The sequence below is a fragment of the Dipodomys spectabilis genome, unplaced genomic scaffold, assembly GCF_019054845.1.
Source record: "Dipodomys spectabilis isolate Male_0828 unplaced genomic scaffold, ASM1905484v1 ptg000108l, whole genome shotgun sequence".
Classification (NCBI taxonomy): Eukaryota; Metazoa; Chordata; class Mammalia; order Rodentia; family Heteromyidae; genus Dipodomys; species Dipodomys spectabilis.
The window spans coordinates 7,088,458-7,110,962 of record NW_024870785.1 but is presented as its reverse complement, the minus strand read 5'-3'; the positions used below and the strand labels follow the sequence as shown (position 1 = coordinate 7,110,962).

At 42.4% G+C, this 22,505-nt stretch overlaps 2 protein-coding genes and 1 long non-coding RNA gene across 3 annotated transcripts in view; 1 reads left to right on the top strand and 2 right to left on the bottom strand.

Annotated features, from left to right (window-relative positions):
• LOC122114649 overlaps window positions 1–9,486 on the top strand; it is a 20,738-nt gene extending 11,252 nt beyond the window's left edge. Inside the window, exon 3 of the long non-coding RNA XR_006148591.1 lies at window positions 9,417–9,486. This is a non-coding gene — a long non-coding RNA (uncharacterized LOC122114649). The remainder of the gene's footprint in view (window positions 1–9,416) is intronic.
• Window positions 647–3,525, bottom strand: CUNH15orf48 (chromosome unknown C15orf48 homolog). The gene is made up of 5 exons (XM_042687965.1): window positions 3,466–3,525; window positions 3,274–3,346; window positions 3,020–3,108; window positions 2,031–2,091; window positions 647–1,023 (listed from the first exon to the last, which is right to left on the bottom strand). Exons 2-5 carry the CDS (start codon window positions 3,307–3,309, stop codon window positions 955–957), a joined length of 255 nt encoding a protein of 84 aa, XP_042543899.1. The 5' UTR covers window positions 3,310–3,346; window positions 3,466–3,525; the 3' UTR covers window positions 647–954.
• Spata5l1 (spermatogenesis associated 5 like 1) lies at window positions 9,412–22,505 on the bottom strand. The gene is given in 9 exon segments (XM_042687964.1): window positions 9,412–9,689; window positions 11,301–11,426; window positions 12,661–12,791; window positions 14,636–14,828; window positions 15,779–15,988; window positions 17,235–17,393; window positions 20,343–20,528; window positions 21,410–22,186; window positions 22,188–22,505. Coding segments are annotated over 9 exon segments (2,268 nt in total). The 3' UTR covers window positions 9,412–9,521.

Genomic DNA, 22,505 nt, shown 5'->3' with positions numbered 1-22,505 from the left:
TGTACTGGTTATTTGGAGATAAAGAGTCTTGAGGATTTGTCTGCATGGGCTGGCTTCCAAGCTCAGTTCTCAGATCTTAGCCTCCATGGTAGCTAGGATAATAAATAAATGGGAGCCATGGTTACTGGCTTGATCCCACTTTTTAAGGTTTGTCAAAGGAGCCCAGGGCCACACAGGGTATGATTATGCCTTTAGTTTCTATGTCACCATGGGCCAGAATGAAGGATGGCCCAGACTCCACAGGATGCTGGCCAAGCTCTTCCCCCTGTTCTCACAGGAGAGCCATAGTCTGCAGTAGCATCAGTAGGGCTGATCTCATCAACATCCTGAATCCCTGTTGACCCCCAAAACCTCAACAACTGCCTCCAAGGACAATCTACGTGGAAGCTCACACCCATCTCCACTTCACTTTCCTGAGGGTACTTACCATCTCTCTTATTCACACCTCTCCCAAATGTGTCTTCACTCACTGCTTTACTGTAGATGCTCAGGCAATTTCTGAGGGATAAGTAAACTTGGAAGAATAAACTTATACAGAATTTGCACGGGCTATTATTTAGAAGATGAAGTTTTATGCTTCAAAATGTCTTTTATCCCATATTAAAAAAATTTGTCCTCCACTTAAAAAGATAGTTAACTGTTGAGATATCTTACACAAGCGAAATTTTATTACTAATTTACAAATCTTTATACATGTCAAGGAGCACATTCATAAAGGTAGGTTTTCTTTATATAAAATTCAGATTTACAACAATAAACAGAAACTTTTGGACTATGTAGTTATTATGGTACTACCTTTAATTCCTTTATCCAGAGTCCCCCCCAAAAAACGTAGGCAAACCCTAAAAATGTAGCAGAAGCATTTCCGCACACTGGTCTCCACAATATAGTTTGTGCAGAAATGTTTCCACTAGATTCATAGAGTAATCTTTGGAGGAAAGAAGAGAGGACCGGTCATCTGGTTGCCCTTCTGACCTTCTGCAGCTCTTCAACAGGCTTCCATTGTTGGTTGATCGTTATAAGCTTTAAAAGTAAGAAAGGAAATAGAAACGGTGAAGCATCTGCCCTTCATCCTCACATCCCCTTTTGGGATTTTCCTATACTTCTTTTAGTAAAAGCATCACCAGTGTTTCAATCATACATCACCTCTTTCCCCTCCTAATGCATGCACAAAATACTCACCTAGACTGAGTTCTAGTGCTCCATTCCCCAAATCCTTTAGTATTATCAGAGGACGGCCACACATGTCAGTCAGTTCCACTTGTTTGCTTAGGTTTAACTTTTGTGTCTTTTCTTTGTTGGTTATAGGAATCAAACTCAGGATGTTGCACTTGCTAGTCAAGCATTTACTGAGCTCTAGATCCCAGCCCATCAGTCCTACTTTCATGAACATATCCAGATTTTTTTTTTTAATCTGCCAAGGTAGCATGTGACCTGTAAATTCCAAAGTGTCTTTGCGCCTTGTGAGTGGATATACAATGTTCCTAGCACAGGGTCCGGCATGCAGTAGCCTCTTAACAGAATTTCCTCCTTGCAATTGCTCAATACAGGCCAAATGTTCTAAGTCACAAAATCAAGGAAGAGAGACACAGAGGCCGGGCGGGGGAGGGGGGGATGGAAGATGAGGCGGGAGGATGAGAGTGTATGAGGGCGTGAGCTTAGGGCCTGCTTGTTTGTTTTTCAATTAATTTTTAAAAATGTTATTATAAATGAGAAGCACAGAGGAGTTTGCTAAGCTTTTGTCAAGGCTGGCGCTCTACCACTTTTGGCTTCTTGCTGGTCAACTGCAGTTAAGAGGCTCATGGAGGGGCTGGGAAGGTGGCCCAGTGGTAGAGGGCTTGCCTAGCATGCATGAAGCCCTGGGTTTGATTTCTCAGTACCACATAAACACAAAAAGCTGGAAGTGGTACTGTGGCTCAAGTGATAGAGTGCTAGTCTTGAGCAAAAAAAAAAAAAGCTTAGGGACAGTGCTCAGGCCCTGAGTTCAAGCACCAGGACTGGCAAAAAAAAAAAAAAAATATTATCAATACCTTTTGAGGTACACTAGGGTCCACAGTTTCCCAAGGTTCTGGATTTTTTTTCCGGTCAATACTAAAAATACAAGGATAATTTAGGTTAAGTGCATTTAAACTAACAGTGTATAGAGTTTAAAAGTTGCTGGAGAAAGTCTTCATACTGAGGTATTCACTTATTAGTGAACAATTAGGGACCACCATTAGTAACTAAAATGAATGGAAAGTCCATTAAGGGAGTTCAATGGTTTGGTTCAAATATTAAATATCAATTCTTCTCTGTAGGACTGGACTCTTCCCTTTACTGGGCTAGCTTGGAGAATGCAAACAGCATACAATAGGGATGGTAATGCTAGGCTAAGGACAGGCACTAGTAAGTTTATGCCAGGCTTCTGGGAAGGACCCAGAGCCAAGTTTCAACTCTCGACTGGTATCTCATTGTAACTCCAGGGTCTTGGCCTTCTGCTAGTGGTTAGACTTAATATCCTCCCCCACCCTCCCCAGACTACTGCTGGTTTTCTATCTCCCTCTTTCATGTTCTTCATGCTTTTCCTGAAGTTAAGATTAAGAGTTCATTATAGACAATTAAATGCCCTACCACGCTTGCAAAGATCTTTCTACTAAGTGAAAAAAATTTTAAACAAAAATTTTTTATATTTGATGATGTATATACCCCCTAAAATCATTTTAAAAACTTTGCATTCCAAAACAAGTTTATTTTTTTTTTAAAAAAATCAGATTTTACTTCACTTGAAGAAAAGGGAGAGGGCCAATAAATGAAAGGGTTTTACTCAGACAGAGGAACAAACCAAAGGCATGAATATCATGTAATAGGCTGGTGTCAGAATACTTTTTAGCCCTGACTCCTAGTCTACCATTCAATCCCCATTCAATCCACTGAGGATTGGGGTGGGGGTGGGGGGGTTAAGAACTGGACCGCCATGCCTTTCAGCAACTGAAGATCCATCAACACCATCCAACTACCTTCCTCCACGAGGACTACTTACATCACGTCGGTTTTGTTTCTCAGCGAATACACAGCAAAAGACGAGGCTCCACCCGCAGCCACACTTATGATGACTGCCAAAGGAATGAGCTGCGGGATAACGGGTCAGGTGCGTTAGATTCAACCGCAAACCTCCCCCCCAAAACCGCCACACCACGTTTTCAGTCTTCAAAAACCCACCAGGACTTTTCAACATGCATACTTCACAAGAGGCACACATGTTCCCCCTCCATGGCTTGGGAAACCCAAACTTACCTCCTTCTTTTTCATCAGGATCTGGAAGACACCCATGATGACTCCCCACCGCGTCGAATGAATGAATGCCAGACTGGGAGGAGGAAAGCAAACCACAAGCCCAGATGAGGATCAGGATCCACCACGGGCACCCGCCTCGGTGGGTACCAAAGCCGGGTTCAACAAGCTCTAAAGGCCGGGCAGGTGACTCACCTGGGGCGGCTGGCGCCGGAGATGCTCAACGCCCAGGTGCAACCGGTGCCCCGCCTTATATACCGACCGCAACCGCTTCGAACCACGCGGAGGCCGGGGGAGTGGCCGGGCCGAGCCCGGCACGTGGGCGCCCCCTGCAGGACGCTGGGAGCAGCGCCGCCGGCTGCGGACCGAGGTCTTTACTTGCCAGCTGGGCCGCACTGTCTCCAGCATCCAGGGCTGGAGGGGGTCTGGGAGGTTCGGGAGAGAGGGAGGAGGGACCTGGGGAGGGGGGAAGGGTAGCCTTGAGGATAACCAGGGTCTGAGTGGAAGAAAACCAATCCTGGAGACTTGTATAATTGATCCTGTCCCATAGTGAAATGAACTGCAAGGAATGGAAACAAGAGATGGTTGTTGTTTTTGTTGTCTCTTCCTTTTGTCGTTTATTTGTATTTAGGAGGGTAGAGGGGGTGCATAAAAAAAGGCGGGACAAAGGGGGAACAAAGGAACTTGGAAGGTGGCTTAGTGGTAGAGCACTTGCCTAGCATGCATGGAGCCCTGGGCTCAATTCCTCAGCACCACCCGCATACACAGAAAAGGCCAGAAGTGGCACTGTGGCTGGAGTGGTAGAGTGCTAGCCTTGAGCAAAAGAAGCTCAGGGACAGTGCCCAGGCCCTGAGTTCAAGCCCCAGGACTGGCAAACACACACACACACACACACACACACACACGCACACAGAGCAAAGGAACAAATACAGCAGTGGGACTCACTAGACACTAGGTAGAAATGAACTATACAGTGTGGGTGGAGATGGGCAGGAAAAACTGGGAGAAGCGTGGAAAAGATGAAGCGATGAAGAACAGGTGTACCAAAGTTTGTTCTCACCATGAGTTTGAGTCTCCTGTGAAGATCCCAAGTGCAGAAGGGTAAATTAGAATTTACATGGTCACATTAAAAAAAACACCTCCAAAATATTGCCTGGAGCTGGTTGGCTTACACTCATAATCCTAGCTACTCTGGAGGATGAGATCTGAGTTCAAGCCAGCTGGGGTAGGAAAGTCTCTGAGACTCTAATCTCCAATTAACCACCAATCCTCCAAAACGAGCAAAAAAAGCTAAGGGATAGTGCCCAGGCCCTGAGTTCAAGTCCCTTACTTCTAAGTGTTTACAAAATATGCCCATTAAGTAGCTCTAATTCAAGGCATGGGTTGGTTCCAAAGACAGGTGATCAATTCTTTGGTGACATTCTGTTGACAACTCTGCCAAGACCCCAACAATGTGACACAGGTAAGTTCACCGAAAGGTTTCACACTTTTTGTTTATCCTGGGGTTTCCACACTTGACTCTGAGTGCTTGTTCCTAAGGAGCTCTGCAGAACAGGGTTTCCCTAGGTAGTACTCCCATCTCTGGATCCGATATAAAAGCTATCATGGGATACACACTCCAGTCTCACTGATGTGGCTTCCATGCAGGATGCCTTTATTTAAATCCCTCAGCAGCTGTTCTAACAACTCTCTCATTTAAATCTGCTTCTATGGAGTTGTAAGGTGGATGGCGAAAATATAATGATCCTGGCAGGTATGTGTGTGTGAACCATGACTCCCCACATCCGTCTGGTCCTGGCGTCTTGTGGGTATTGACTCTCACATGTACTTGTATTTTCTAAAGATGTCTTCCTAAATCTGTAAGATAGGTTAGCATGACACAGTGTGTGGGCAGGATAACAAGGCAAGAGTTGCTGCCACTATCCCATGCTAAGATGGATGTAAAAAATTGGAGTAACCTTGGGGGAGGGCTCTGTTCTACATACTAAGGTAGACTGTACTGGGGGTGTTCTATATAAGGTTGACTGTTGATGTGGCACAAAGAGCAGTTTGAACAGTATATAGCGAGAGGCACACTGCTCAGTTTATCCTAAGTTGCTTTCAAAGATGCAAAGTTGCCAGGCATCAATGGCTCACATCTATGATCCTAGCTACTTAGAAGGTTAAGACATGAGGGTGGGGATCTGAAGCTAGATCAGGCAGGAAAAGTCTATGAGATTCCTATCTCTAACAAACCACCCAAAAGCCGGAAGTAGAGCTGTGACTCAAGTGGCAGAGGGCTAGCCTTAGACAAAAAAGCTCAGGGACAGTGCCCAGGTCCTGAAGTCAGGCCCCAGCCCTGAAAAGATTAAGTGTTAATGTTTTTTCTCATAGCTCAAGGGTTAGAATTAGTTTGGCCAAATCATGTTAAGTGAGGTTAAGCCAAGCTCAGATACACAAACGCCATGTTTTCTCTCATATGTGGAACTTAGATCTAAAATACACTAGGACATGATAAATTATACAGGATTCTAGGCATTCACACAGTGAGAACAAAGGAAGATACTCTTAGGAGAGGCATGCAAAGGTGCAATGACTGTGCATCTGATCATACAAAATAATATTCATTGAAATGAACTCCAAGAAATGGAAACAAGAGATTTTTTATTTGTTGCTGTTTTTGTTTTTTCTACTTATTTGTTCATTTATCTATCTTTGGGTGTGTAAAGGGCGACACAGAAATGGAGGAGGAGTAAAGGGTTAACAAACGCAACAATGGTACTCATTAGACACTATGATGAAAATGTACTATACTACTTGTGGGTGGGGATGAGAAGGGAAAACTGGGAGAGAGGGAGGGGTGACACTGTCCAAAAGAAATCTACTCTTTACCTGACTTATGTAACTGTAACCCCTTTGTACATGACCTTTATAGTAACAATAAAAAATTCTCAAAAAGGAAAAGAGTATTATTTTGGGAAGTTATCTAGAGCTGTCCTCAAATCTGATTACAACTCAATCCAGAAATTCTTGATTGGCTTTTGCTATTTATTGGGCATTTCAGTGAGGAGAAAAATGGTCTTTGTCTTCAGGTAGACTCTAAAATTCTATTAAGACAGAATTACAATTAAAATATAATGATGAGTTTATACTACATAATTATGAAGTATACCACACTACACTATTTTCATTGTAATATAATTACAATTTTAAAAGACATTTAAAAAAAATTTTTTATTGTGAAAATACCAAAGGGGTTACAATTACATGGGCAAGATAATGAGTACATTTCTTATCAAGCATCGTTGCCTCCTCCTTTGTTTCCCCTTCCCATCCCTTCCCATCTCCCGCCCCCCCACCCCCCCCCACCCCCACTCCCCACCCCTCGCCCAAGTTGTAAAGTTCATTTTTGACATAACAATTTGTACATCTCATTGTTGCAATGGGTCCACCTGTTTCCCTATTTAAATGATTTGTTTTTTCCCTTCCCCTCCACAAATTGTACCAACATCAAATACAGTGAAAGCAGGGGTTATACTGTGGGGGAGGGACATACAAGGCAACAAAGAAATCATCTTATAAATATGTTAGAAACAATCGCATGGAAGAAAAAACATTTGAATACTTATCTTGGGGTTCATTTCAACTAACATCAACTTATCTGACCTTTTCTGCTTGTCTCAGACATATGCTAGATATTGCAAACAAGGGAAACCCTGGGACCTATGTTTCTTTGGGCCTGGCTTACTTCACTTAATATAATTTGTTCCAAGTCTTTCCATTTCCTAACAAATGGGGCAATGTCATTCTTTCTGATGGAGGCAGAGAATTCCATCGTGTATATATACCACATTTTCTTGATCCATTCATCTACTGAGGGACATCTGGGTTGGTTCCATATCTTAGCTATGGTAAATAATGCTGCAATAAACATAGTTGTGCTGGTATAAAAAGACATTTTCAAATGAACTCAGCTTTGAACAAATGTGAATAATAAATTTCCAACTTGACCACTTACAAACTTTTTCAAGGAAAGGCCCACAGTTAGATGTCTGAGTCAAGGTGTTCAGACAAAGTTCAATCTGGTCTAGTACAGCAAAGTTTAATGGCTGCCTTGTAATATCAGACCAATAACCAATAAGGAACACGGATAATCAGAAAGCTGGTAAATCGTTAAGGCTTTCCTGTTACTCAAATGGTCAATTAACTAAATGACAAAATTCTGACTAAATTCTATATGTACAAATTTTTCAAGTCTTTCCCTTAATTATTCCCAACATCCAGGTTTCCAGTCAGAAAACTTTCTGACAACTGCTAGACATGTATGATTTTACGTACTCCTAGCACTGTGGTCATACTCTGTACGTCCCAAGCACCATTATCATTAATCATTAATTATCTCACCATTATCATTAATTCATTGAATAATTTTGTCTGATCTGTGTTCCCAGTTGGCCTGTCAGTGTCATGTCTGTCTTGTTCACTGTACATCCCAATACCTTTCAAGTAAAGAATGGCTCAACAAGACATTGTTTGGTGAGAAAAACAAGTATAAGTTAGCTGGTATTATTTCCTTCGGGTTAAAAAAAAAAAATCACCTACATATACAAAAAGAACTGGAAAATTAAATTCCAAAGGTTTTTCTTCACATTTCCCTCCATTTTCTAGTATTCTTAATTATTCAATAATAGGGAAAATAATAATGTACATATAATCTACCCCTTAGAAATTATTTATAACTAAGCCAGGCACTGGTGGCTCACAGCTATAATCTTAGCTACTCAGGAGGCTGAGATCTGAGGATCACAGTTCAAAGCTAGCCCAGGCAGGAAAGTCCGTGAGACTCTTATCTCCAATTAACCACCAGAAAACTAGAAGTGGTGCTGTGGCTCAAGTGTTAGAGCACTAGCCTTGAGCTGAAGAGTTGAGGGACAGCACCCAGGCCTAGAGTTCAAGACCCACGACTGACCCAAAAAAAGGCATTATTTATAATTACAAAAGGATTGTATAGGCAAACCAGACAGTACCATAAACGAGTGATCAAAATTAACATCATCAATAATGTACAGGTAACACTTACCTCTGGCTGTGACACAGACCACTCAGGAGTGTTCCACTGCTGACATAACCTAAACCTATCATGACAAAACCATGGATAAACACAAATCCAGAAGTCAATTGTCCATAAAACAAGTGGTCAATACTCAACTTTAAGCTCGAGAAAAGACTGGAGAACTATGTTTGTTTTTGATTTCTTGTCTGTCATAGGGCTTGAACTCTGGGCTTGGATGCTGACCCTGAGCTCTGTCTTCAGTTCAAGGCAAGCACTCTACCACTTGAGCCACAGTGCCACTTCTGGTTTTCTGGTGGTTTATTGGAGATAAGAGTCTCACGGACTTTCCTGCCCAGGCTGGCTTTGAACCTCAATCCCCAGATCTCAACCTCCTGAGTAGCTAGGATTACAGGCATGAGCCCGGCCCAGAACTATCTATTTTTGAGCTGATACCAGCAACTTTTCTCTAAGTGCGAAATTATTACAAACAAAATCAATCTATTAAAAGTAGTTACCCTTATAAAAACAACACAAATAGCAGGACCCTAGTGGCTCATGTCTGTAATTCTAGCTACTGAGGAGGCTGTGATCTAAGAACAGAGAATTAAAGCCGGCCAAAAGTCTATGAGATACTACCTTCAATTAACCAGCAAAAAAGCTGCACTAGAGGTGAGGTTCAGGTGGTAAAATGTCAGCCATGAGCAAAAAGGTAAGCAAGAACATGATGACCCGAGTTCAGTTCAAGACCCAGTACTAACACACCCACCCCCTCACACATACTACATGCATACATAGCATACACACTTTCTTCCTAAATCCCAGTATTTTATTATTATTTTTTTTTTGGGGGGGGGGGGGAGTCCGGTCGTGGGGCCTGAACTCTGGGCCTGGGCACTGTCCCTCAGCTCTTCAGCTCAAGGCTAGCGCTCTACCACTTGAGCCACAGTGCCACTTCCGGCTTTTTTCTTTTTGCTTATGTGGTGCTGAGGAATCGAACCCAGGGCCTTAGGGATGCAAGGCAAGCGCTCTACCACTGAGCCACCTTCCCAGCCCCAATCCCAGTATTTTAATATATCCTTCACAAGTAAGATGAGCCTCAGCTCCTCCGGTAGAGGTTTCTTTCCTTTTTTTATTTACAGAAAGTTTACATATGAACTCTAAAAGTTGCAAATGATAGAAGTTTACATGTTAAATTTGAAGAAGCAAATAAGATATAATTTTAACTATCATCCAAGTTAGAAAATCCTTCTTTCTTAAATAAGTTTTCATATAAAGTCAAGTCCTCCTGACTCAAGGACGGTTTGACAGACTTGAACGACTTTAGAAAGTGTTCTTGCTTCACTGTGGTTGCTTCCAGTCCATTTTCTTGCAGAGCCAGCAAGGCTGCCTGTGAGAGACACACGATAGGAAAGCATGAATTTACTCCATTTCTAGATTCAAGAAAAAAATGAGAATACTTTCTGAATGCAAAACCTCAGTTTCACATCATAAAATTCCAATACTCATGTCCTTAAAAACACTGAGCTAGCTGGGCACTGGTGGCTCACGCCTATAATCCTAGCTACTCAGGAGGCTAAGATCTGAGGATCACGGTTTAAAGCCAGCCCAAGCAGCAAAGTCCATGAGACTCCCATCTCCAATAAACCACTTAGAAAACCAGAAGTGGGCTGTGGCTCAAATTGTAGAATGCTTGCCTTGAGCTGAAGAGCTGAGGGACAGTGCCCAGGCCCAGAGTTCAGGCCCCACGACCAGACCCGCCCCCCCCTCCCCCCAAAAAAAAGAAAACCGGAAGTAGCTCTGTGGCTCAAGCCATAGAGCACTCGCCTTGAGCTGAAGAGCACAAGGACAGCACCCAAGCCCAAAGTTCAAGCCTCACGACTGACCAAAAAAAAAAAAATAATAAGCTAAATGTCAGTAATTAAAATTCTACTCAGTAGATTGTAATTTTTCTCATATTAGAAATCTAGCCTTATATGGGGAAAAAAAGCAAGCTGCATTATCAGTCCATGTATATTTTTAATGAGAGAAATCTTGATCTTAAGAAAATGAAATTAGACAGCATTGATCATAAAGGAAAAGGTCAAACACACACTCTGTCACCCAGAAACTCTCCTGGTAGTTACATATTTGTATGAAACATGTAAAACCACACACATACATGAGTAGGAATATACAAAACTATTCAGAGCAGCATAATTCTTAGTACTGAAAGAGTAGAAAACAAATGTTCCAAAGGTTAGGACGAGATAAATGAATGTAAAATACTCAGATACTACAATATTATAAAGCAATGAAAATAAACTCCAATTGCACCTAAAGCCACAATTAACTTCAATCTTAAGTTTAAAGAAACATACAAAACTACTATACACTGTATAGTCCCATTTATATATACAGTTCAAAAACTGGCAAAACTAGTCTCCAGTGTGGAGAGTGAAGAAAGGGGAGGGTGTCTTCTTTTGCAGATGGTAATAAACTTCACCCTAAATCTGTGCACTTTTCTGAACTCTATATTTAATAAGAGTTTACAAAACGAGAAGCCGTATATTTCTTCTGATCTCAAAGTAAAACTTAAACATCTCCAAGTAGCTTACAAGGACCTTCTGTTTAATTCTTTGTTTCTTGCCACGATGCGAGGTTTTATGTTTACACCAATCCTCTGTATTTTATTCTCTTATTTAAACTGTCCCCTTGTCTCCTTCAGGTGGCTAACTTCCTGGTTTTAGCTTAAATATCCTCCCTCAAAGCATTCTCTGAGCCCAGCCTGAACTGATATTCCTCCTACATGGTCTTTCATTGCCCTAAACTTCATTGGCTGGATATTTTTAATTATCAATGGACAGTTAGATTGGCCTGTGTAAGGGAAATGGCCTGATGCTTGTTTTATAATAAACTCCATTTGACACATGTAAGCCTTTGTAAATACTTGTGTGTGAATGAATAGCTAAATATATGAACACATGTTTTGAACCATAGATTACTTCACTAATTAACTTACTTCTCTGCAGAGGTTTCTAAGATCAGCTCCCGAGAAGAAACAGGTCTCTGCTGCCAGGTTTTCTAAGGAAATATCAGGCCCGAGTGGCATGGCTTTTGTACAGATTTTTAAGATAGAAAGCCTACTCTACAATAAAAATAAAAATAATATATTTTATAACATTTATGTTAGGTACAATCATATGTTAAACATTTTAGACAATACAAATATATCTGAGATTCAAACAATTAAAGAACGACTTTTGTGGAGGCTGAAGCATGGCTCAAGTGATAAAGTACCTGCCTAGTAACCACAAGGACCTAAATTCAATCCCTAGTACTGCCATAAATAAATATATAAAATCATTTATTTATTTTATTGTTGGTCGTGGGGCCTGAATTCTGGGCCTGGGCACTGTCTCTCAGCTCTTCAGCCCAAGGCTAGTGCTCTACCACTTGAGCCACAGGGCCCCTTCTGGCTTTTTCTGCTTACGTGGTGCTAAGGAATGGAACCCAATGCCTCATGAATGCAAGGCAAGCACTGGACCACTGAGCCACCTTCCCAGCTCCATAAATAATTTTTTAAAAAATCACTTTTGTTAAAAAGGATCAGAAAGATTAATTCATCAACAGCCTACATGGTAATGGTAAAAAATAATAGCATCATGAAAAACATTTGTTTTAAACTATTCAACTGTAGACATATCTCTGCAAGACAAACCTCTCTTTTGGATAAAAGCAGTGGTGTGTCCACAGTTTAAGAAGCAAACACAGGGGCTGGAGGAGTGGCTCACGTGGTACAGCATGGCCAACCAAGCCCAAGGCTCTGAGTTCCAACCTCATTATCACCAAAAAAAAAAAAAAAGGTAAAATATACTATATTATATATATTATCAGCCACAATAAGAGTATAAATTAATTTATCTTTAATCTATTAAAAACTTGATTAAGGCCTTGGTAAAGCCCAAAGGAAGAAAAAAGTTTTCTCTAAGTCTTTCCCTAGACCTGTCAGCTGCTCTGGACGCTGAGAATAGAGGATTTACTCTCTGGATACACTGCAGAATCTTGACACACTCAGATCTCCTCTCTTAATATGAGGGTGAAAACCAAGATCATCTTCAAAGCCCTTTTAAGTCCCTTTCACCACTTTAGGATTAACGTAGAGTTAATACAAAGTAATGTAGAATTGACTCAGCACTAAATCTGTCTGAAATCAACTGAAATCAACTAACTACCTTTCTTTCAGGCTTATATTTCTCTGAAAGGGCAGATGAAGATTATGATCCTCTGAGGGGCCCCGGATAAGTAGTGTGAGTCTGTGGAGCTCCTTGGAGCACAGACTGATGCACTGAGAAAGCTCAGGGAGTGGATATAGTGATTACCTTTTGGTCTGGAGGGGGAATATAGATGATCTTATCTAATCTTCCAGGTCTTAATAAGGCATCATCTAACACATCAGGCCGATTTGTTGCCGCAACAATCATGACATTACAATTAAAAACTTCTTGAAAATCTGAGGGAAAATATAACACAAAGCAATATAAATACACTGTTCTTATTAACATATTCTTGAAGTCACACATTAGCAGGTCCATTGATATTAAGTAGGGAATTACTTTTTTTGATATCAGAATGCTGTAAACTCTCCTATCTAGACCACCTACTTGACATCAAGGAACCACTGAAACAAATCAGTAATCAAAGGGCTATTTTATGTATGTGAAGGGAGTGGCTAGTCCTGAGAAACTTATCTCCCTGTGAGAACTGATAAAAAGCTATGTAGCACAGCAAAGAACACCTAGCTGGAAACCCAAAAGCACCTGAATCTTCAATGATTACAACTAAAATGAGCCATTTAAAAAGACAGAAGACCATGACTGGCATGTGGCAAGCTGTGATTTTAAGCAAACCCTGGCTGAAGAGCAGACACATTCAAAAGCAGATAATGTCTGATGTACAGTGAGCAATCAACATCATTTCCTGAACTGACTACTCAAAACAGCTCTTCAGAATTATAATACTTCGAAGTAGTGAACTCCCCACATTTGTTAGTTTTTTTTTTTTTTTTTTTTTTGGGTCCAGTCGTGGGGCCTGAACTCTGGGCCTGGGCACTGTCCCTCAGCTCTTCAGCTCAAGGCTAACGCTCTACCACTTGAGCCACAGCGCCACTTCTGGCTTTTTTCTTTTTGCTTATGTGATGCTGAGGAATCGAACCCAAGGCCTCAGGCATGCAAGGCAAGCGCTCTACCACTGAGCCACCTTGCCTCAGGCATGCAAGGCAAGCGCTCTACCACTGAGCCACCTTCCCAGCCCCCATTTGTTAGTATTTTGACATACAAATCTGGGCAAACACCTGCCAGTTACTATATAAGAAATTTTTGTAGTATAAAAAGATTTGATTGGATAACCTCATTTCATTGTTCCTTTTTAATTCTAGTGCCTCTGTTCCTACCAAGCTTTCAAACTCTTTTTCCATGAAACAACTTTTTTTTTTGGTCAGTTGTGGGGTTTGAACTCTGGGCCTAGGCACTGTCCCTGAGCTCTTCCAGTGGAGCTACAGTGCCACTTCCAGTTTTCTCGTGGTTAACTGGAGATAAGAGTCTCACGGACTTTCCTGCCCAGGCTGGCTTTGAACCATGATTCTCAGATCTCAGCCTCCTGAGTAGCTAGGATTACAGGCATGAGCCACCGGCCCCCGGCTTGAAACAACTTTTAAAGTGGGAAACAAGTCAAATCATGGGAAGAATAAAAAAAAATAATAATGATCTGTCAGGGATAAAGGAAATCAAATTCTTATCTGGAAAAGAGACTAAGAAAAAGGGGTCTTAGCCTTGCGCTGGTGGCTCATGCCTGTAATCCTAGCTACTTAGGAGGCTGAGATCTGAAGATAGCAGTTCAAAGCCAGCGTAGGCAAGAAAGTCTGTGAGACTCTTAACTCCAATAAACCAACAGAAAACCAGAAGTAGCGCTGTGGCTCAAGTGGTAGAGTGCTAGCCTTAAGCTGAAGAGCTCAGGGACAGTGCCCAGGCCCAGAGTTCAAGCCCCATGACCAACCAAAAAAAAAAAAAAAAAAGAAAGAAATGTACTTCTCCATTAGCAGTAAAACTATATTCCTAATCCTAGGAAAAATAAAACCCATATTTACACAGATCTAAGATTATTATATAATTTGACTTTACCTTTCCTGGCCCTATAAAAATCCCAACAGAATTACATTGAAATACTATAAATCACTGTGTAAGATGAAATCAGCACAGGAAAGGCAAGATATATAGGGATCCTATGTAATGCTGGCCTGAATTTCTGGTGTATCTGGCTGTAAATACCTCTTCACGGTTTCCAGTTCCTGGTATTTACCCTGCTGATTTGATTTACTTCCTCTTCTCTCTATTGTCTTAATTCCCACTCCATCTAATTCATTCAGAAGAACAGAAAGCACTCGATCTTGAACATCACATTCTGAATTGCTGACTGAGCGAGACCCCAAAATGGAGTCAATCTCATCCAAAAACACAATGGCTGGAGTATTTGCTCTTGCTTGTCGAAACACCTTTTGTTAGAAAAAGAAAAACAACAACAACATCATAAGCTACTGTTAAATATTATTCATGTGAATCAATATTGTCTATATAATTATTATTTTTTTTTTTGGGGGGGGGGGGTCCGGTTGTGGGCCTGAACTGTGGGCCTGAATGCTGTCCCTCAGCTCTTCAGCTCAAGGCTAGCGCTCTACCACTTGAGCCATAGCGCCACTTCCAGCTTTTTTCTTTTTGCTTATGTGGTGCTGAGGAATTGAACCCAGGGCCTCAGGCATGCAAGGCAAGCACTCTACCACTGAGCCACATTCCCAGCCCATTATTTATAATTTTTAAAACAGAGAAAGATTCTAATTGCCTAAGAATTGGTGAATGAGTATGTAAAACAAGGAATAAAGATATGTAGGAGTAAAAAAAAAATACTTTAAAAGAATATTTAACATGAAATTTAAGAGCATTCATGTTAAATTAAAAAAAAAAAAAGCAGGGCTGAGTACCAGTGGCTTGAGCCTAGCTATTCAGGAAGTCGGGATCTGAGGAGTGTAATTTGAAACTAGCCCAGGCAGGAAAGTCTGTAAGACTCGTATCTCCAAATTAACTACCAAAAAGCTGGAAGTGAAGCTGTGCCTCAAGTGGTAGAGTGCTAGCCTTGAGCAAAAAATGCTCAGGGACAGCTTTATTTTTAAAAAGGAAGAAAGGGAGAGAGGGAAGGCCAGAGGAAGGAGAAAGTAAGTGAGTTCACCAAAACAGGTAGAGGGATTAACAAGTAGAGGGATTAACAGGTAGAGGGATTAACAGGTAGAGGGATTATGCAGTATCTCAAACTTTTCTACATTTCCTAAATTTTTTATAAGCAAACCTGTGCCATTTGTATAATTAGACAAAACTAGTAAAATATTTATAAATAGAAGTTTATCAAAATAAAGTTAAAGGTAAACTTAAATACTTGGGAAAATACACAAACCTGAGACAAAACTCTTTCTGATTCTCCAACAAAGGGTGAAAAGAGATCAGCTCCACTCACGGAAACAAAAGAGCAATGGCAGCTTGTGGCCAAGGCCCTCACCAAGGTGGTTTTAGCACATCCAGGAGGACCATAGAGGAGAATGCCCTTTGGCGGTGTCAGGCCCATCCTAACAAATTCCTGAGGGAATTTCAGCGGCCACTCGACACTCTAAAGGCAGACAGAAAGTGATAGAAGACTTGTTTCAGTGTAACAATAACATGCCAAATCAATGGGTAGATTCTTTTGTTCATTTGACCATTCTCAGGCACCTGTTATGAGCTGAAATGTAATCCAATCTTTACCTAGCAGCCAGAGATTTTAGAACCTAAGGTAGGGTGAACCACTTTCTGGTTAAATCCTCCAAAGATTTCTTATCAGGACTAGAATAAAGTCAAACTCCTTACTCACAAGGCTTTCCATAATCCAGCATCCAAATACCTGGTATGGTTCCATCTCATGACCTTTACTAGCTATACTTTTTTTTTTGTCTGTCATGGGGCTTGAATTCTGGGCTTGACACTAACCCTCAGCTCTTCAGCTCAAGGCGAGCCCTCTACCTCTGAGCCACAGCGCCACTTCTGGTTTTCTAGTGGTTTATTGGGGATAAGAGTCTCACAGACTTTGCTACCCAGGCTGGCTTTGAACCATGATCCTCAGATCGCAGCCTCCTGAGTAGCTAGGATTCCAGGCGTGAGCCACTGGCGCCCGGCTACTTGCTATACTTTCTGTTCCTGAACATTCCCCCAGCATCCTTGGGGCCATTCTTCACTGTGCGTCTCAACCCAAATGTCACTTCCTTGGAGAGGTCTTCCCTCACCACCCCAGTCAAAGTGAAATCTTTGTTCCTGGTTATTGTGTTATATCTACCTTTCATTTTCAGTGTATTTCCACCTTTTGCTTTTAATGCACTTATCAATTTGCTGTTCCATTTGACTCTGCTGTTCTGTTCTTCCTAGAATGCAAAGTTAATCTCTAAAACCTCAGCACTTTGCAAAAGAGACACTCACAGATGTTAACTTAATAGCGCATGAATCTTGAATATTTCTCAGGTAAATGGTTCTACTACCACAATTTTAGATGCAGAAATTAAAGCTTAGCAGTAGTTAACTTGCCCAGCTCTTATTGTTAGCCAAGTGGCAGAACTAAGACTGGTCTCTAAGCAATGTAACTCCAAGGCACTGGCTCACAAATAATGATATGTAACCTCTCAAACAGAAACAAAGAGAGTGTTAAGATGGGAAGAAATCATGAAACATAATTTCCCAATTAAATATAGCCTGAAAACTGAATTTAGATGTAAAGATCACATTAGTGACCACAGCAAGAACAGTTTCCATGTGGTATATTTTCATTTTATATAACTGTACCGATTAATCGGTAACATTTTCATTGGTTTAAGAAAATTAACTATTACCTGTTTTAACTTCAATTTCACATCTTCAAGGCCACCAATCTGCTCCCAGCTAACAGGCTTTATGTCTGTTAGTCCAATGACACTTCGATATGAAGAAGGCTGAATCATTTTAAAAGCTTCAAGAAAATCTGCTTCATCAATCATAAGATGGTCTTGGTTCTGAAGAAATACGTCCATCAAAACACAATCAAACAAAAAATTAGGTAGGCCTTTTTTTGTAGTACTAAAGCACAATTCCTTTTTAAATTGAAATCCTTATAAATCCATTTGGTTATCATCATAAAAAAATTTATACACATAGCTAAGGCTATGTGTATAAACACATAACGAAAGCACAAAAACTGTACATCTTCCCATCAGTTCCCACCAGCACCCATCCTCAGAGGATGTCAACAGTTTCTTGTGCATCTTTTCTAGTACCTTCATGACAATAAGCACACACATATCCTTTCAAACAGATAAGCAAAATGAAGCTTAGTATATACAGTCATGTTAATTTTTTTCACTTATCTTAGAAATTTTATTATGTCAATATTATACTTGTCACTCAACAAGTGCACAATATACTACTGCATAAAAGTACTATAAATTGATTATCCTCTGAGACATAGTAGGTCATTCTCAGGAAATGGGGCTTAAGAGCATTCTTCTTGGTCTTGCTTTTTTGCTTACAGTATTGTTTTACCAACACAAATGACAATTAGCCTATCTTATACTTTCTAGCTATTTTTACATTATGCTTAGAAAGATCATCTTTCCTCTGTATTATAAATATGATCTTAGAAAATGATCTTAGACTTTGGGAAAATGATCTTAGAAGTTCTTTTTCCCTGACCACTTTTCTTTTTGTTAGTTTAAAAAAAAAAAAAAACTGCTGGGTGCCAGTGGCTCCTACCCATAATCCTCGCTACTCAGGAGGCTGAGATTTGAGAATCATGGTTTGAAGCCAGCATTGACAGGAAAAGTCTATGGTACTCTTATCTTAACCTTCCAAAAAGCCAGAATAGAGCTGTGGCTCAAGTGATAAGAATGCTACCCTTGATCAAAAAAGTTCAGAGACATTGTTTAGGCCCTAAGTAGAAATCCCAGGACTGGCATGCACACACATAAACAACAATAAAACCCCTCCTGACTGGTCATGGTGGTTCAGGCCTATAATCCTAGCTACTCCAGAGGTAAAGATTAGGATCCAGGCCAGCCTGGATTATGATCATAGCTACTGTATTCTGTAGATAGGAGCAGCAATATCTGGGGGTGGGCCCTTAAAAATGTTTGAAGCCAGCCTGGACAGAAAAGTCCATGAGACTTTCATCTCCCAATTACCACCAAAAAGCCAGAAATAGAGCGCTAGCTGCTAACCTTGAGCAAAAATGCTCAGGGAGAACAAGCATCCAGACCCGAGTTCAAGCCCAGGTAGCTGAGTGGCTCACACCTGTAATCCTATATACTCAGGAGGCTGAGATCTGAGGACTGCAGTTCGAAGCCAGCCCGTGCAGCAAACGCCCTGTGAAACTCTTTATTTCCAGTTAACTCTCAAAAACTGGAAGTAGAACTGTGGCTAAAAGTGGTAGAGCACTAGCCTTGAGCAAAAGAGCTCCGGACAGTGCCTAGGCCCTAAGTTCAAGCCCCACAACTGACATATACACACACACAAAATGGCACTTAGACAAACTTAGATGGTATAGCTAACTGCACAGGTAAGGTATATGGTATTTATCTTGTACATTTGGCCTACTGTTGAATAATACATTGTTATACAACATATAACTATGCATCTTTCCTGGTTTTTAGTATTAGATGCTGAGTAATTAATTACTAATTAATTTTTAGGCAATAGCAACTAACATTTGAAAATCTCATTTATAGTTCAGATTACTGTTATTTCATTTGATTTCCACAACCCTTTCAGGCATATAAATTCTTATCCTCTGATATATAAAATCACACTTCTAATCCTTCTAATCCTTTAATCACACACTTTAGAAAAACTTTAATCAACTTTAATGGATCCCTTATCTGTTCTGGTACAGAGAAAAACAGAAGCTGCCCCTCAGCTGCCTAGTTGCAGAAAGGAAAAGTCAGTGTCTTCCCAGATGTTTCTGTCTCTTCCTTTTTTTTTTTTTTTTGCCTGTCATTGTTCCACTCACCTTGTTTCTGAACTCATCTGTCACCTGTGGAAACCATGCTAGGTTAAGCTCTCTACATCGGCAGTAGGACCCACTCTAGGAGGACAGCAGCTGACTGGCACATCTAAGCCAGAAGCCCTGTAGGTCAAGCCTGGAATTTCAAAGCAGAGGGACTCTCCTTTCCCACCTCTTCTTTTTCTCATTCTCTCCCTCAAAAGGCAAGCATTCTCATACCTCTGTCATCAAGTAGTTCTGATTCTAAACCTATAAGGTCTTAGAGGTTCACATGTCTTTTCTCCATCTTCAGAATGAAAAACAAGGAAAAAGGAACAAGATGATATAGCATTGTTTTGTAGCTAAAATCAAAAGACAATCTTTTTTTTTTTTTAGGTCTGGTCGTGGGGCCTGAACTTTGGGCCTGGGCGCTGTCCCTCAGCTCTTCAACTCAAGGCTAGCGCTCTACCACTTGAGCCACAGCACCACTTCCGGCTTTTTTCTTTTTGCTTATGTGATGCTGAGGAATCGAACCCAGGGCCTCATGCATGCAAGGCAAGCGCTCTACCACTGAGCCACCTTCCCAGCCCTCAAAAGACAATCTTGATGTTTCAACCAGAGAGTGAAAATTTTGCCATAACATCATCAGCCTGCTGAAATGATTTCTTTCTGAAGGAACTCAGGGATTAAAGATCATATACCAAGTAACTTCCCAGTCAACAGTGTTGTAAATCACTATTTCTAAGATCATATCTCTAAAATATCAGTCAAATCAAACTGAGAAATGGCCTATAGAATAGCCAATCTGAAATCTTAAAAAGAGAGACTGAGTACTGGTGCTAGAGTAGTTGAGATATAAAAAATGACCTTAAGAAACAGCTAGGGAAGCTATAAACCATTCCAGGAAAAAAAAAAGGTAAACATTCAACCTCCAGATTGCTTTGACATTCATAAAAAGATAAACAGCTGGTCACAGACCAGTTCTTACCTTCTCGCTATGAAAGAGCGCATGCATGGCTGCCTCACTACAGAGTGCCCGCAAGTCAGCCCCAACATAGCCCACAGTCATTTCTGCTAGGAGACCCAAATCTATGTGACTGGAGACAGCCATCTTTGAGATGATCACTTGCAGAATGTCCTTTCTTTGTTTAAGCGTAGGAGTCCCAATGACAACCTAAAGCAAAGGAGAAAACAGGAAAATTAAGATTTACAATTTAAATTTTCTATACTCACGTCTAAGAAAATGTAGTGATCTGTTTTGGAACTAACAGATGCACATGCATGTATGTGTGTCGGTCCCAGGGCTTGAACTCAGGGGTTTGGGTGCTTGCTCTCCCTAAGCATTTTCGCTCAAGGTTAGCAGCTAGTGCTCTAACACTTGAGCCACAGCGCCATTTCTTGCTTTTTGGTGGTAACGAGGAGATAAAAGTCTCATGGACTTTCCAGGCTGGCTTCAAACTACAATCCTCAGATCTCAGCCTCCTGAGCAGCTAGGTATTACAGAATTGAGCCACCAATGCCCAGTTAACATGCATTTTTAAGCATATCTTAGATTCTGAATATATGAGCATTCCAATTTTCCAGTGGACCAAGAGGCTGGAAAGTTGCACAATGAAAATCACATATGCCACTTTAAAAGTCTGTTATTTTTGAGAACCTACCCTAATCCAGTAGTCAGGAAGAATATGAAGGTCCTGGCTTGTCACAAAAAACTCATCACTTAATCATTAAACTTTCTATTTTTTAAATGTCAACGATCAATTTAAGATCAAAGTTTGTAAGATAGGGTGGCTCTGAATGTTAAAATTAATTAATACACTTGGTAGATACCTAGTTGCTGTAAGAATCAACATTACCAAGACCACAGAAATGATTTTCAGGACCTGCCTAACCAAATTAACCTCATCCAGCCACCCTGCTTCTCAGACCTTAGATGCAATCAGTACAAAGGGCCCTAATACAGCCTCAGTGACCCACAAATCTTTTTTAGCAAAGGCCCTTGGGGACTAGCTAAAGCCAGAAGATGAGAGGTTCCAGGGACGAGGGATTATTCACCTCTAGGTCGAATCTCCCGGGCCTGCGCAGCGCAGGGTCTAACGCGTCTGGCCTGTTGGTGGCTCCCACAACGACCACCTCGCGGTCCCCGCTGATGCCGTCCAACAGGGTCAGCACTTGGGCCACCACGCGGCTCTCGGGGGCTTGGTGAGGGCCTCCTCGCCGAGGACACAAGGCGTCCACCTCGTCCAGGAAGAGGAGGCTGGGCCCGCGGCTGGCCAGCTTCTGAGCACGCTGGAAGACCCGCCGCACGTTCTCCTCGGTCTCCCCAGGCCGGGAGCCCTGCAGCGCGGGGGCGCTCACTGCCAGCATCTGGGCACCCACCTCCCGGGCCACCGATCCCACCAGCTGGGTCTTTCCCACTCCGGCGGGTCCCACCAGGAGCACCCCACGGGGTACCGCTAGACCCAGCGCTGCCAGGGCGCGGGGGTAGCGCAGTGGAAGGCAGAGCAGCTCACGCAGCGAGTCGGCCACCTCGGAAAGGCCGCCCAGGGACACCTCGGGTGGGCGCTCAGCTTGCGACGGAGGATCCCGGCTGAGGACGATGCAAGTTTTAGGGGTGACCAGCCCGGCCAGATGCGGATCGGGCGTCCCGCCGACGATGTGCAGGGCCGCCACGGGGCCTGGGGCGCCGGGAGGAGCGGCCAGAACGTGTCCCCGGGCGACAGGCCGGTTCCTCAGCAGCTCCTGCGCGGCCTCCAGCGCCACGGCCGGACTCGGGGTCGCCGGCGCGCCCGCCCCTTCGCGAAACACCGGCCACACGACCAGGCGCCGGAGGCGGGGGACAGGGCACCGGGTGGAGGCTGCTGAGGCTGAGGCTCCTCCGAGACCCCAGCGTCTCCACCGCCGCCCCGGGACTCGCGCACTGCGGGTCGAACTGCACGAAGCCGTCCGCCCCATTCGGTCGCGGCCAGGCCGTGCAGAGGCAGGAGCCGCCATCCGGCAGCGAGATCCTCACCGCTGAGCCCAGGTGCGCGCCCAAGGTGCGGAGGGCGGCCGGGCCCAGGCGGCAGCGCTGGGTGCCCCGGTCCCTCGCATCTACCGGTAACAGCGTTAAGAGGGGCGCTTCGGGTGCGAGGCCCGAGTCCGGTGCCAT

Excerpts from the sequence above, each read along its gene's own strand:
- CUNH15orf48 (XM_042687965.1), bottom strand. The coding sequence starts at position 3,309 with ATGGGTGTCTTCCAGATCCTGATGAAAAAGAAGGAG. Across the intron at positions 2,092-3,019 it reads AGAAACAAAACCGACGTGAT|TATTGACCGGAAAAAAAATC; the intron begins GTAAGTAGTCCT and ends TTGTATTTTTAG. Across the intron at positions 1,024-2,030 it reads ACCCTAGTGTACCTCAAAAG|CTTATAACGATCAACCAACA; the intron begins GTATTGATAATA and ends TTACTTTTAAAG.